Source organism: Talpa europaea (assembly GCF_964194135.1).
Source record: "Talpa europaea genome assembly, chromosome: 15".
NCBI lineage: Eukaryota > Metazoa > Chordata > Mammalia > Eulipotyphla > Talpidae > Talpa > Talpa europaea.
The window spans coordinates 27,311,146-27,326,756 of NC_140083.1; the positions used below are offsets into that span (position 1 = coordinate 27,311,146).

The 15,611-nt window shown below is 35.4% G+C and overlaps 1 protein-coding gene across 1 annotated transcript in view; it reads right to left on the reverse strand.

Annotated features, from left to right (window-relative positions):
* OTOGL (otogelin like) overlaps positions 1-15,611 on the reverse strand; it is a gene marked incomplete at both ends in the record, with an annotated part of 118,628 nt that overhangs the window by 73,488 nt on the left and 29,529 nt on the right. The window contains 10 exons of the mRNA XM_084255969.1: positions 399-523; positions 3,676-3,853; positions 6,162-6,285; positions 6,370-6,515; positions 7,247-7,293; positions 8,326-8,434; positions 9,724-9,849; positions 10,355-10,461; positions 14,503-14,609; positions 14,982-15,109. Coding sequence (XP_084112095.1) covers positions 399-523; positions 3,676-3,853; positions 6,162-6,285; positions 6,370-6,515; positions 7,247-7,293; positions 8,326-8,434; positions 9,724-9,849; positions 10,355-10,461; positions 14,503-14,609; positions 14,982-15,109 — 1,197 coding nt within the window. The remainder of the gene's footprint in view (positions 1-398; positions 524-3,675; positions 3,854-6,161; positions 6,286-6,369; positions 6,516-7,246; positions 7,294-8,325; positions 8,435-9,723; positions 9,850-10,354; positions 10,462-14,502; positions 14,610-14,981; positions 15,110-15,611) is intronic.

The window sequence follows — 15,611 nt, forward strand, 5'->3', positions numbered from 1 at the left end:
GCACAGCAGACCTCTCCTGTCTTGCCCACTGCTCCCCTCAGCAAGTGTATTTCAGTACATCTGCCTGCTCTAATCCCCACTATGACTCTGGTGAGTTCTGTCACCCTGCACCTCTGGCCTACACCCTAGTTCTTCTACACAAAAAAGCACAGTAGTAAATAAAATAGTCATCTTCTGGATTGTTTTTTAAAAACCTAGGTTACATAAAGAGGCACATGCAAAGGCATAATTTAAATAAAAATGCAAAAAAGAATGACATAAGTTTTCTTCATAATGAAGAGAATCAGAATTTAAAATCACTATTTTTGCAAATGTATGGTAACATGATAAATAATTACTATATAAAAATTACATAATATAGAATGTTTCCTTCAGTTTATGCAAAAAGGAAGACTTACTGTTCTGCTGATTTATGTTACAGGGATCCACCATAGGAACATGAACAGGCGCAAAACAAGTGGAAGAAACTCTCCATGCATTTGCATGAAGTTGTGGGGTACCTTCTATCATGCCTGATGGAGAACTAGAAGGCAAAAAAAAACTAGTTGGAGAACTGAAAAGCATATGTAAAATTCATCTTAGTCTCTCCCATTCATTGTATTTGTTCATACTTTTTGAATATTGAAAAAAAAAAGAGAATACGTTTGCTTTAATTTTCTAAGAAATCTGAGCTTAAAATATAGTCTACTAGTTTTTTTAATAAGCATGGTATTAGCTTCCTGCTATTAAGACTAAAATTGTGATATATGATGTACATACACGGTTTTATTTAACAATCATCTCAGCTTGGGAAGAAAACATCATTGTTCCTATTTTATAGAGAAAGAAAAGCCATATCGCAGAGAAATGTTAAAGTTCACGGGATTGATAAGTGTGAGAAACTAGATTCAAACCCAGTGTGGACAGATTTAACCAAACATCTCTCAAGCAACCAAAACATAAATGTGTATATGGTTTTGGGGACATCGAAAGAGGTAGGTACATGTCGCTTTCACAGCTCCAAAAGCCCCAAAGATTAATCTATAATTTCTGGTTCAATATTTCTGTTTATAGGATGAGGTCTAAAATACTGAGGTTCCATTGTGAAGTTGAGCAAGCAAACAAAATGAAAATTGAGGGAAAATGTTATGAAAGATACCCTTCATCTGAGATTGTGCACTTCTTCAGTTTCCTCAGCAAATCAAATTCCAAGACATCTACCCTTCCAAACTCAGGCTTGTATACCACAACAACATCTAAGAATCAAAATTCAATGCCACCTCCAGTAGCCATCAAGATTTTTAATTCATCAATTAATATTTTGGCAATCCCTATAGTTGACTGTGTCAAACACTGTCAAAACTAGTTCAAAAGTCAGGTTGGGCCTGGTCTCCTACAGGGGCTACACCTTAAGGGAGGAATCAAATACTCTCCAAATTTTAACAAAGATGTAAGAAAGTAAATAATTTTTTTTAAATAACTAATTTTTAAAAGAAGTTTTCAACCAAGTGAACAGCTAACAGAAGCATGAACTATGTTAATTACCACAACATGGCCAAGTAGTTGACTGGGCCTTATCTCAGCTCTCTATACCATCCTAATAACTTAATTACCTTGGATTAAGTTATCTCAGTCACAATCCACTATGGAGTTTCTCACCACGATGATTGAGAAAGGAGGAAGGCAGCACAAGCCTTTCCACAATGGTCATCATTTGTGCCCATCTTTCCCCTATCCTTCCATTTTTATTTCTCCATAATATAAAGAATCATTACAAACACCGAATCTAAAATCTCACTGTGTTCAAATGAGAACACTGAGGCTCAAAGGAACTGCACAATTTGCATTAGCTGTTCTCATTCTTCCTTTCTTTCCCTCTTTACCCTTCCAAAAGACAAGAAAATAGGTCAAGGTGATGGGTGTAATCAGTTCCCAAAAGGAACTGACTCAGAGGGTGGCACTTACTTCATTTAGTTCACTTAATAAATACATAGAAAAAAATAAGCGCTAAAATGTGGACCCGGTTAATTATAGCCTTTCATTTTATAAAGTAACCTTCCTGTTTGCCAGAGTAAATTTACTACAACAAGGCATAAAAAATAAAATTTCAAGTAATTAATAATTTCTACTCCAGGTTTGAGAGTCACATTAACCTTTGTGAAATAAAGAATTTTAATTGCTTATGCTGGAAAGCTAAACAGTGTTTAGAAAGTTATCTCTGACTCTGAAATATTATCTTACACTGTTATCACGCCTGAGTGTTTATACATGGAGGAGACTGGTGCCTTAGAAAGAGGCAGACAGATCTGCCATCTGTTAAACATTGACTGCTAACCTATTGTGAAAAACAAGGAAAGAAAGAAGGCTTAACGGCTCTTCTGAACATCTTAGCCAACCCCCTTAATATAGTTTCTGTTTCACAAATGTGATAAAGATACTGATATTCTGACCCACAGATAAATGAAGTAAAAGGAAAAAATAATGTAAAAATATTGAATCTCACAGGACACAAGCTAGAAAAACTCCATCTTATTCAATATGACTGCTATTGCATATAATGTTCCTTGCTTGTTCCTAAGAATGCAAGGATAGAAAACATGAGCCTGATGCTAAAGTCCTTGAAGTTTTAAGTGGAAGCCAGAGAGAAAAACAATGGATTTTTATAAGCAGCACAAAGTTAGAATTAACTTTATTCGGTGTGACATGAACTCATTTTTTTGAAGCAAATAATGTTTGAGTTGGTTTGAACAGTAAGTAGGAGCTCATAAGAAAAATCAGTACAGGGAATATTTCCAAGCAGGAGGAGGAGAATGAGCAGAAATGTTAAAAAAAATTTTGGAGAATGACTTCTCCAAGAAAGTTTCCTTGGTTCCACAGCACAATCTGTCCTGGCCATTATCACATAGCTCAACACCTAATTTGAAATTACCTCAATATTTAATGTATTGTGTTGGTCACTGCCTTGCCTTGAACTAATTGTTTCTTAAAGGTTGTTATTCCTTCCCCATCTGTAATACAAGCTCCTTGAGGACTGGAACCAAATCATTCTGCATAAATTGCCCCACAGCACTTAGCGTAATAACAAGTGCTCAAAGCATTTACACTAAATTATACACTGTCTTTGCACTTGCAGGCAAAAGTGCTTTGCCAGTACAAGGGGTACAAATGTCTGTATTGCTTTTCTTTAACAAAATACCAACTATCACAAAATCCAATTAACTTAGATGCCAGGATGTTGCTTTATAGGAATTATTAATATCAAATGCTATCGCTATTCTTAAAGTAATTTATTTACTATCATTAACACAAAAAAATTAAGATTTTTCTATGGGCAGTGAGTTTTCAAAAATAAAATACTGTTAAGCTTGATTGGTGCACAGCAGAGATTAATGGGTAGCAGTGAACCCACAGGCTGTGAGTCACAATGCCTAAATTAAAAGCCCAACTACAATGCATGTGAAATAAGCGGCTATAAATCCATTTATTGCTACTTTGAGGCCTCAGTTAGTTTCTTTACCTATAAAAAGAGATACTAAACAGGGGATTGCTACAAGATTTAAATATGCTGATCCATGTAAAGCTCTTGGAACAGTGATGACTGTGCTATTACTAAAGTAAACATTTTTAGTGAAAGAATTTATATTTTCTAAATTGTTGGTCGTTAAATCATGTTAACTATACAGAAATCATACTTACAGAAAATCATCTCTTATGTTCCCATTAAAAGTGCCACAGAGACCTAATGTTCTTCTTTTCCATGCACTAGTGAGCTGAATATAAATTCTTTCCCCGTCTATAGCAAACAGAATCTTTAAGCCAAATGTGGTTTTTAGAAGAATAAATAAGGATGACAGAGTTTGGATTTTAACAAGTCCTGCAAGAAGAGAAATACACCAGTCAGCTTTGAGATTCATAGGCAGGGCTTTGGAATGTTAGAACGACATGCAAACTCTTCTGAAAAACAGGACATGGGAAAGTAAGCTCAGATTCTGCCCCTGTGTTCTAGGGCTGATTTTTGCCACCTTTTTGTCTGTTTTCGTTTCTCCCATTTCCCTTCTGTCCCTCCTTTCTGGATCTTTACTAAATATGTTTAACACAGTGTCAGGTCAATATGCAATTTCAGTTGGTAAGCATCTCCTGACAAGGCCAGCAAGAAGCAATTCTAAAGTATTTGAAATCTGTTTTGTTTGTTTGTTTTCAGGCAGGCTGGGCTTTTTTTTTTTTTAATTTTGGGCATTACATTTTTATTCCTTCATACCTGCACATATTCCTCACACTCTGCCAAACCCTCATGCCAATACCCCATCTGCCTTCCTCTCCCTTCCGCATCTCCCTCCCACCGTTCCCTCTGGTAACCATTAAATTATTTCACTAAATCTAAGATTTAAATCCAAGATTTATCCCTGCTATATTTTGCCTGTTTATATTTTTTTTGGTTATTTATATTCTACAGATGAGTGAAACCATCCAATAACTATTTTTCACTTTCAGATTATTTCACCTAATATAATCACCTCGAGGTCCTTCCATTTTGTTCCAAAAGTCAATATTTCATCTTTTTAACAGCTGTGTTATATTCCATGACATTTGAAATCTGATCTCTTTTTCTTAACATGTGTGTATCTGTGTAAATTTTCTCCAAAATTGGTTATGATTCAGTGTAGAAGTTGATTTTCCTCAAAAATCCCCCATTTCCTTGAAATTGTTAGCAAAAAATAACACTTAAAGACTATAATCTGTTTCCAAAACTGAACACAAAAACGTATCATTTTTGCCACCAAATGAGTAACTCTTCATTGCTCCTAAATTCCTCTCTCAATTTCTGTCATCAGTTTGGTCATCAAATCCAGCAGTCCAGGAATCAACTTTGATCAATTCATCCCCCTCATAGCCCTTCCCCAACCCATACCAATCCAATCCATTGCCAAGTGCAGGCCACTTTTTTTCCAAAATAATTTTTTCAATATGTCATCTTCTTTCCATCTCTACTGTCATTGCCTTCAATCAATTCTTTCTCGTTCCTTGCATACATTATTTTAATAACATACTGACTGCCTTTCACATTGCTTGTCTAACATCTCTCAAAATCAATTCCACACCATTGTCACAGTAGTCTACCAAAAAAGAGAGAGAGACTATAGCAACCTTCTCATTAAAACTCATTTTTATTTGGTTTAACCATGAGATTGTCTTTTTTGTACAAAAATGGTCAAATAATCATAAATCTATATTTAACTTCATGTCAAGTTCAGTTTCCTTAGTATGACACCGAGTAGCATGACCATGTAATTTGTAATACAAATCAAAACTCTTCTGAGAGTGGAAGTGCTTTATTAACAACTGTTCTGGAACACAGGCATGAACAAGGCCAGGAAAACCACAATGTGTGATGCCCTATTTATAAGAGACCTTCCCCAATCTCACCCCATTTACTTCCCTGTTCTCATCTCTGGGACATTTTCTATTTACCCTTTGATGTTGTAGCAATGTTAGACATACTACATTGTTCTATACCTCTTAGCTTTGCATGGGGCACTTTCCCCATCTGCTTCATCTGGCACTTCCTCAGTTTTAATGAAACATTGCTTCCTTCAGAAAATGTTCCTGCCTATATCTGCACATGTCTCCCCAGGGCTGAGTAAGCTGCACTCATTTAGATCCGAAATCCCTTGTGCTATCTTTAAGTTTATCATATTTTCATTGTAAGTGGCTGTTAGCTTATATCTCTCCCTCCCGAATTCTGGGCTACTTGAGGTAAACACTAGGTCCCATAAATGTGGTCTCCACTACACCTTTCTGAAGAACTGGCAATACATATGCATTCAAAAAAATGCTAGATTTTTATATCACTGCAAAACTGAGGCAACCAAAAGGGGAAGTTGGCAGGGTAGGAGAAGAGGAGGGAGAGAGCCCAACAGAACATGAGGAAGATTACTGAGGCACTAGTCGTGGCCAGGGTATGAAAACATACATTTGTAGAGGTTTAAATGTATAATCCCAAAATCAGACACAATGAGGTAAACCGACCTGACTTTAATAAACATAACTGGAAAAAGAAGAAAAAAATTTTAAAAATCCTAAAATATGTTAGATAAGTCAGCCAATAGGAGAGCACTCCATTAGGTTGTTTTGTTGTTCTTGACTTAATGTAAGGAAAGTACACCATAGACATTGCTTCTTACCATTCAGATTGAAGCCCTGGTTAGGGCTGGTAAGGATCTCGCCTCCCCTGTTAAGGGTCACTTGTTTGTTAAAATCATCTTCCAGAATTAGAGTTATAGACTGAAGGCAGACCAAGCCAAGGTTCTGCATAAGAATCAAAATATCAATTAATTTTTTTTTTTAAAAAAAGTGAATATCCCTCTGGTCATTTTGAAATGTTGATCTTACCTGTTCACAGGGAGCTTTCTGTAAAGTAATTGTGAATTTATCTTTTCCAGTTCCCTTCACAAGGATGTACTGGCACATTCCAATGAAAGAATAATGTCGACCATCAAAAGTTGTAAAATGAGAATCACCCACAACAGAGCATTGAACTACCAATAAAAGAAGAAAAAGAGACTGACAAGAGAGAAATTATGTCGATTCTTAAAAGTAGGACATCAAAGGGTAAATTATCATGCATTGAAAAGAACAGCATAATGGGCCTCCCCGCTGGCGCAGCGGTTGAGCGCTGGGTTGCGAAGCTGCCCGCGGCCTCTGCGGCGCCGGTTCGATCCCCAGCTGCTCCCCGGCCACCGGAGGAGGGTCCCACGCAGACCTCTCCTGCCGCCCGCTGCTCCCCTCAGCAGTGTACTTCGGTCCTTCTGCCTGCTCTGCTCCCCGCTCTGGCTCTGGTGAATTCTCTCACCCTCCCGCGCTTCTGACTGTACCCAGTGCTTGTATAAATAAATAAATAAATAAAAATTAATCTTAAAAAAAAAAAAAGAAAAGAACAGCATAAGTTTTTTAAATGTATTGGTTTGACAAACTTACTAAATCATATTTTTCAACTTAATGTAAAATTTATTAAATGATAACTCTTACACGTATTTTTATGTTTTGTAGTATTTATACTATTTAATTTTTTTAACCAAAGTTGCCTGCTCAAAGTAATCATTTGTTTTCTGAACATCATTTACCCATTAATTTCCATTATGCTCTCAATATCAGGATCTACAGGTTATTATACTTCTTGGAATAGATGTGTTCATGAAAATTAGTGCTATCTTCCTCTCCAATTCAAAGAAAATTGAAATATTTCTTTAAAAACATTTCAGAATATTACCTGGACAGTCATGCTCAGTGCAGTTCCAAGCACCGCCAACACACACACTAAATGAAATTATAAAAATATTAATCTACCGGTATTGAGAAACTATTAATGGTTGCATCAAAATACATCATATTCATAGGTACAGAATAATATGACTTGAAAAACCTCTTCAAAAGTTTGATTAAATGATAATTTTGGCTGGCCAGCACCTAAATTATTAATTACATGTTATACTTAAAAATCACTAAAGGTGACACAAAAGTAGTACAAAATAGTCAGGAACAAAAATAGTAAGCAAGCAAAGAACTTCTATTTTATGTCCTTTTTTCATTGATTAAACTTAAAGTCACACACAAAAGTTTTTACCCAAATCATTAGAGAAATATACATAAGATTACTAAATTATCTACTTCATATTTTAAAACTTGATTTTTGAGAATCATCAAAAATTAATGAAAGGATGTTCATTTATGTACGATCAATTCTACTGTCTACCATCAGCAGGATATGAGTTTTGGAGGAAAGAAGTATATCTGGAAAGCAGGCATTCCAAATGGTTACCATTTGCATTCCATTTACATACATCGTCACCAAAGGGAAAAGAATCTGATATATTTAGAGTAGACTTCTGTTTCTTTTTGGTACTGTCCTGGGGGAATATCATGTTTCTTCTAATAGTTTTAGCTAATTTATTAAAAGATTCTAAATATCACTAATCGTGGCCAATGTTGACAATATGGATTGTCATATTTTAAAGTCCTCAGTTGAGAATTTCAGGAGCACTACCAAGTTTTAGCAGTAAAAAATATGGACAAATTAGTGACTAGGATCAATAAGAAAGGACATGACTCGTTACCATGGTTCATATTTTATGGAAGTATCAATGGAAGTAAGAAGAATTATGTCATAAAAGAAAATATAAATGCACTCCCCTCACCGATACAGGTACCTATATACAAACTTTAAAATGCAGAGTGTCATGGAATTTCTGGAAGAAAATTAATAATAAATTTATTCTTTTAGACATATGTCATGGTAAAATTTTCAACTATCCAGGTACCCAGAAATAACAATGCATGTTGATCACCTACCATTCAGTACATTCTTGTTCAATTTTTGAACCAACTGCATAAGCTAATCCATGAAAATTACATGGGCAATTTTCCAAGGAGATGCAAGTCCCATTTTCCATTATGAGGCCTATTTCAGGAAAAAATAAATATGCCAAAACTTCAGAAGAAATAATAAAGACTGTTATTTGAATGTAACAACACAGCCAACTTTTGTTAAATATTTGATTACTCTAGGTATGGGAAATACAAATTTTATTTACTTTCACATTGCTTACCAACAACCTGACTCAGTCTCAAACAGTAGCTATCACATAAGGGTCTGCTCCAGTGATTTTCAAATTTTTTACCCCAAAATTTATCATCAAAAACTCAAGTTTCATCATAAAGAACAAAGGCAATGAGTTGGTGTCTCTTTACTTTTGAGGGAAGGAGGGAAAGAAGGAGAAAGTATATTTTTTTGTTTAATCTCTATTCATCCCAAAATGAGAGATTTATACTATGGTTATACAGATAAAAGGCTAGTGAGTATTACTCAAACAGCTAAAATAGTAGAATTGTATTCATTAATTTTTTCTAATGAGTAAAGGTGGTTGAGCCAAAATGTAAATCAACTCTGTTACTAAGCACATGGATTTCATTCAGCAGATCTTTTTGCAGAGAAAGACTTTCTAAATGAAGGAAGCACTGACTTATATTGTGGTGCATGGATTTATATATTGATATAAACTCTTAATCTTATCCTTAATGAATAACAAATAGGTAGGGCACTGGTCCACAAATAGTAGTTTGAGTAACACTGATAGAACAATGAACTGAGACCCATTGAGGACTACAGATCTGATCCAAGTCCTCACACATATTAAATGTATGACAGTGAAGAAATCACTTAATGTCTCAAGGATTCTACAGTTTTATCTGTAAAAATAAAAGGTTTGAGTAAATTCTCAATGTTCTTTATAAGCATCTATCAGTAGTTGACAGGCATTCCCAAATCTGAATCCTACTTCTATTACCTGCTATATTACTCCTAATTTCAAATACTAAAATTACATCAGGACTAAAATCTTATACTGTCAAAATGTGAAGTTCTTTTTTTTCTTTCAACTAGCTTTCATCTTTAAAAAAAAATGAAAATACATAAATTACTGAATACTTTTAAGTAGTCAAGAAAAAAAAAATTGCTAGGGGTAACTACAGGACTCCAGATTCTAAATTTCCTGTATATTTGCAAAATAATACACTTTTCACTAAAGAAAAGCAGTCAATCTTTCTAGTCACTTCTAGGACGAAATCCTACAAGGATAAAAAGTTACTACCAGCCCAAAGTCTTGGAAGAACACAGTAAGAGGTGAATCTCAGATAATGGGATATTAGTTTCCATGAAGGCAGGCATGTTTCCTTTCATGAAGCACTTACCATCTGGGCAGTAACATCCATCAAGACAGTGGAGATTGCTTCCAAGACATTGTTTCTCAAAAGTGCAGGTTGGTGGGCAACAACTGATGCAATCCCGATGGACAAAGCTATCATCACATTTATCAGCTAAAATGCACAAACAGAGGAGCTGTAAATAAATGTACTCATCTCTCCTTCCAAAAAAATCACATTGTTCGGAAAAATATGCAAGTTGATCAAAGTTATTGCATCAATAAAATATCTTTGGTGTTTAGTATTTGGGTAAGTTTTGAGTACTAGGATAAACCTAAAATTAACAAAACTACAAAAGACTTGGAAAATAAGAAATTGCACTGGGGTCTCCCTGGTGGCGCAGGTAGTTGAGCGCAGCGCTGTGAAGCTATCCTCAGCCTCTGCAGTCAGGGTTCGATCCCTACCAGCCAGGGAGATACCCAAATGGCACGGCAGACCTCTCCTGTCTCGCCTGCTGCTCTCCTCAGCAGTGTATTTCAGTCAGTCCGCCTTATTCTGTTCCCTACTCTGTCTCTGGCAAATCCTCTCATCCTCCCACACATCTGGCCTGCATCCCGGTTCTTATATACATGAATAAATAAATCTTTAAAAAGAGAAAAAAAAAGAAAAGAAATCGCACTGCATGCTGGAAAGTCATCTCTCCAGTCTTGAATTGGGTAGCCAGCATGGGAACAAGCTCTAGCATACTCAGTGGCTGCTCGACAATAGGTGTCATCATCATCAGTTCTGGAAAAGGAAAAGAATTACATAGGAAATATTAAATATATGTGTGTGTGTATGTGTAAGTGTGTGTGTATACACATATATATATATTACTAATATATAGGAAAGAGCCAGAATCACATGGGAAATATTAACAGAAACCACACCTTTGATCTCCTGATCACTAAAAATGCAGATGTGGGGAATATCTGTATACTAAGTCAGCATGTACATAATATAGACAATAATGCAGAAAGCACATAAACATAGGATCTCAGCTAAAAAGACCTAGGTATATTGTCTTCATTGAAGGCTTTCAGTAATTTGGACACTTTTCTTTTGAACTGAGGGACTGTCTATATGGATAAAAATCTCTATTTTAATTATGGTATTATTTTCAGGATCCTCACATATATTATTTCTTGCTCTCACACAAATCATCCCAGATCTTTCAGAATTCAATAAAAAATTCTATAACAACAAAAGTAACAAATATGAAATTTATTTCCAAGATACTCTGTTCTAGATAGGCTAATTTTGAAATAAAATAATACTAATAATTTGCAGAACTTTTAAGAGAGTGCAAAAATAACATTTAAGATTTAAAAGAGGGGCTCCCCGGTGGCGCAGTGGTTGAGCGCTGGGTTGCGAAGCTGCCCGCAGCCTCTGCAGCACCGGTTCGATCCCTGGCCAACTGTCGAGGGTCCCACATGGTGCGCAGACCTCTCCTGCCTCCCGCTGCTCCCCTCAGCAGTGTATTTTCATCAGTCTGCCTGTTCTGTTCCCAGCTCTGACTCTGGTGAATTCTCTCACTCTCCTGCACTTCTGACTGTACCCAGTGCTTGTATAAATAAATAAATAAATGAATGAATAAATAAATAAATAAATCTTTTAAAAAAATGATTTAAAAGTTTTAAGTATTTCAAGTTTAAAGTTCTTTCAAGTTTAAATTACTAAAGCAAGCTGCTTTTATAATCTTGCCAAGAGTAAATAATCTCTAATCATTTTCTTATAATCACCTTAGAAGTTCCCCCAAACAAATATAAAAGGTCTGCCAAATCCCAAAGCAGATTATAAAATAAGCAGGGTTTCTAATAAGGTGGTGGGCTTGTTTTTCAACCTGATTAAAACTCAAAATTGAATAGTTAAATATCTTACAAGATAATGACCTTAAGAATGTTGTATTTTGTGAACTTTAGCATTTTCAGTATCTATTGTTAAAGCCACCCATCTCAAATTGCTCTTATCTTGTGCTACTGAAATTGGAGTCATGGAGCTTATCTGGTCCAATTAACTGAGCTTTCAAAGGAAACAAGGACTGGGCACGTTAACTTCGAGCTCAGAAAATAGTCCAAAATCTCCAAACAAGAAAGTCTCTGAAGGACAGGTAAGCTAAAATTGTTGAATTCCTGGAAAGTCATTATGTTTATGATTTACCTTAAAATGTGAATTGTTTCCTACAATTAATAGTGGTGTTGAAAGTTAAGACAGTTACTGAATGTTGGCTTTTCAAGCCAACAAAATTATTATTAAAATAGCTACCACTATTAAAGTATCTACATACATACTTAGGAACCTGTCAGGCACCTTCTAAATGGCATCACTCAAAAAGTTTCAACAAACAGGGCCTCCCTTGTGGCACAGAGGTTAAAGACAGTGCTATCAAGCTATCCACAGCCACTGCAGCATGAATTCGATCCCCAGCTGGCCAGGGAGCAACCGACATGGCACAGCAGACCTCTCCTATCTCACCCGCTGCTCCCCTCAGCAGTGTACTTTGGTCAATCTGCCTGTTCTGCTCCCCACTCTCTCTGGTGAATCCTCTCACCACCCACACCTCTGGCTTACACCCCCATTCTTGTATGCATAAATAAATAAATCTTAAAAAAATGTTTCAACAAACAGGCAAATGGAATTATTATACCAATTTACTAAGGGGGAAATAAGCTCATTTTTCTATGTTGGATGTTAATTTTAATCAGGAAAATGAGCAGTAGAGAATACCTGCTTTTAATCCACAACCATCTCCTTGCTGTTAGGATTAGCATTCTTAGAAATATAAAAGAAGGGCATTCCATCTCACATGTCATCTCCTCTAAAGAACCTTCACAGACACTCCTTCCTGATAGAGCTAATTGTTCTCTCCTCCATATCCACAGAACTTTTCAGTTAGAGCTCCTGCCAATCCTGGAGACACATCTCTCTGTCTCAATAGAATGAGTTCCCAGGACAGGAAACATGTCTGAATTGTTTCTGTTTCTCCAAATTATGACAGTATAGATAACTCAGAAAATGTGTACTAAATTTACATAATCAATCCACCCAGGAAATTAATCTCTAGCTGATCTGCAATTTCATTTTCTTGATACAGGATCCCTATGATTTGACCATGAAATTTACCTTATATAGATAACAAAGAGAATTTCCTTTAGCATAGAAATAATGTCAGTGAGTCTAACCCCAGGTGAAATATTAAGGGGAGGGAAAGGCTGACTCAGATAACTTCTCACTTCCATTTTATCATGCTCACTTACTTGATTATAATGCCCTTCTTTTTGGTATTACAGGCTTGCTCTGTCCCCAAACCTGGCCTCTCTACTTCAAATATGTATCTTAAGGGGTCAGCCGATTTCAACAAATAAAATGTGTTTCTCTATCCTGCTATGATTTACCCTGGAGAAAGGAACACATTTTCAAAACCCAAAGCCTAAAGATATGAAAATTTTAAAAGATAAAAATGTTAGTTTCTCAATGATGAAATTTGGGGTGAAGTTGACATGGCAGAAATTTTTTTGATGCCCAGTTGCCTCTTCTTTTCAATAGTAGAAGCACATAGTTCTTACTGGGCCTATGGCTACCAAGCAAAGGCAAAACTTCCCAATCTTGTATCTAGGTGGGGCCATGTGTCTAAGTTCTATACAAAGTGTGCATGAAACTTTCAGGTCATATCCTTTAAAATGCTGTGAGCCTTCTACTTCCTTTTGTCTTTATGGGTATCATAAGGCTGAACCAGTTTTGACCATGAAATTGAGTGCATTACTCTGGACTCTGGGTTATGACATACCAATAATATCTCTGAGTCACTGGAAAACTAATGGCGTGGACACATGGTATGCATCCAGGACCACTTACCAGCTTGGACTTCATATGAAAGAACTATAAACATTCAATTTAATTTAAGCCACTGATACTTTGGCAAATGAAAGAGTCAAGCAATATCCTAATACATAAATGGAGAATGATTCTGGATGTGCCAAATGGTACTTCATCTCAGTGACTTAAGAAGTGGATGCTGAGGATAATAATGATTAATCAAGTGAAAAGACTACTAGAGAATGGTCTAAGCATGACTCATTGTGGAAGAACAATTTTTAATTCCATATACATGACTAAGTAAGTGATCAAGAGACTGAGTGACAGAATAGAGACATAACAATGTAATGCTAAAATAAAAAATAAAACCAAACAAGAAACAGATGTTAAAATATAGAGTAGGTGATAGTACCCAATATTTTATGCAGAGAGGAAGTTCTTACCAAGATCCTGCATTAGCTAAGAAATTCCCAAAATTATCACACAATACAACTAAGTAAAGGTCGAACTGCACTCTACCCAAAATTAACAATCATCCCAAATAACTTTATTTCACTATCTGGAAAATATCATTATTATATTCATTATTTTTGTAATAATATCCATTCAGTTCAAGTAGGATATTTAATAATAATACAAGTTCATACTACCTTGACTTTTCCTCTTTGTTCTTACCTTGATAACTTTAACCTCTTAATATCATATCCTAAAGGCCATTTAAATGGTTTTACTCTACCCAAAATCAGTCTGGTGTTTTACAACAAAGTTCCCATATACCATTTAGACTCTACCTGATAACCAGGAATTTTGGAATAGCTGTTAAAATTTACATTTTAACAAGTGCAAATTTGCATTTAACAGTTTGGCTTTTGCATTTCCCATTATATTTTGTGTGTGAGTCATTGAAATGGCTAAGTTAGAGATGTGATTTTGGACAAAGAAAATTTTACTGCAAACAATCACCTCACTTACTTGCAAAGATCATTAACACAGCTGGCAATATATAAATATGGATCTATATATTCATGGCAGCTCAAAAAGGGAAACTGCAACAGTATCTGACACTTGAAGAAGATTGCCTGTCAAGAAAAAGATAACCATCAACAGAACACACTTAATGATAGGTGTGTAGTCTCTTTTATTTTTTTCCTAATGATCTATTTGCAAGACTCTCTGTTCTTACCAAAAAAGGCAGGGTTATTCAAGCTTATAAAATTTAACCAAACTTTGTCTAACTTTGTATTTTCATAATGAGTACTACTTTTATGAAATTTATTACATTTACTACTTCCAAAATAGTTTTAAATTTATTACTGTTTGCAATTATATTTCCTGAATTTAATAGTTTTCAACTATGCATTATTTGCTCTAAAAAGGCTTAATGTTAAATGTATAAATAATATATGTATGTGTTAGCCCCAACATGCCCAAATTCTTCACACTGAATTTACCTCAAATGCTGGCATTCCACTGGAACATGGATTTGGAAAATCTGAGGGTGTTGGTACACATTTGGTGTCATCTGCAGTTTGCACCAACCAACTGTTTGCAAACATTGCAATGTCTTCTGTGTAGTCCTCTATTTCACCCAAAAACATACATAAAAATAAGTATCATAGTATCATTTTTCATAAACACACAATTTGTCAACCTAAACTTCCTGGTCAAGTTAAACTCAACAGCTTTATGATTACCAGTGACATTAGACTATAACATTACTTTAATATAGTAAAAATGTTAAGCAAATTAACCAAATAAAAGTTAATATCTTTGGAATTAAAAGGAGACTTCATTGAAACATGGGGAAGGACTGGACAGTGAGTGATACAGCATATGCACCAGAAAAGCACTAATTAGCCAGCATTCAATTCTTGCAGCAGGATAAGAAATATGAAAGAACTAAGAAACATAAGTAAAGTCTGGTATGAAATTTTTCAGACAGCCCTCTTATTATATTTGACATTAGTCAACATTTTCTTTAACTGCTGTTTCAATTAGGGGGCATACATTTTAAAATTTTTGTTGAGCCCTCAGTGAGGTTCCAGAGAACAACCAAACAGGACTGGAAAGAACGGAAAAGA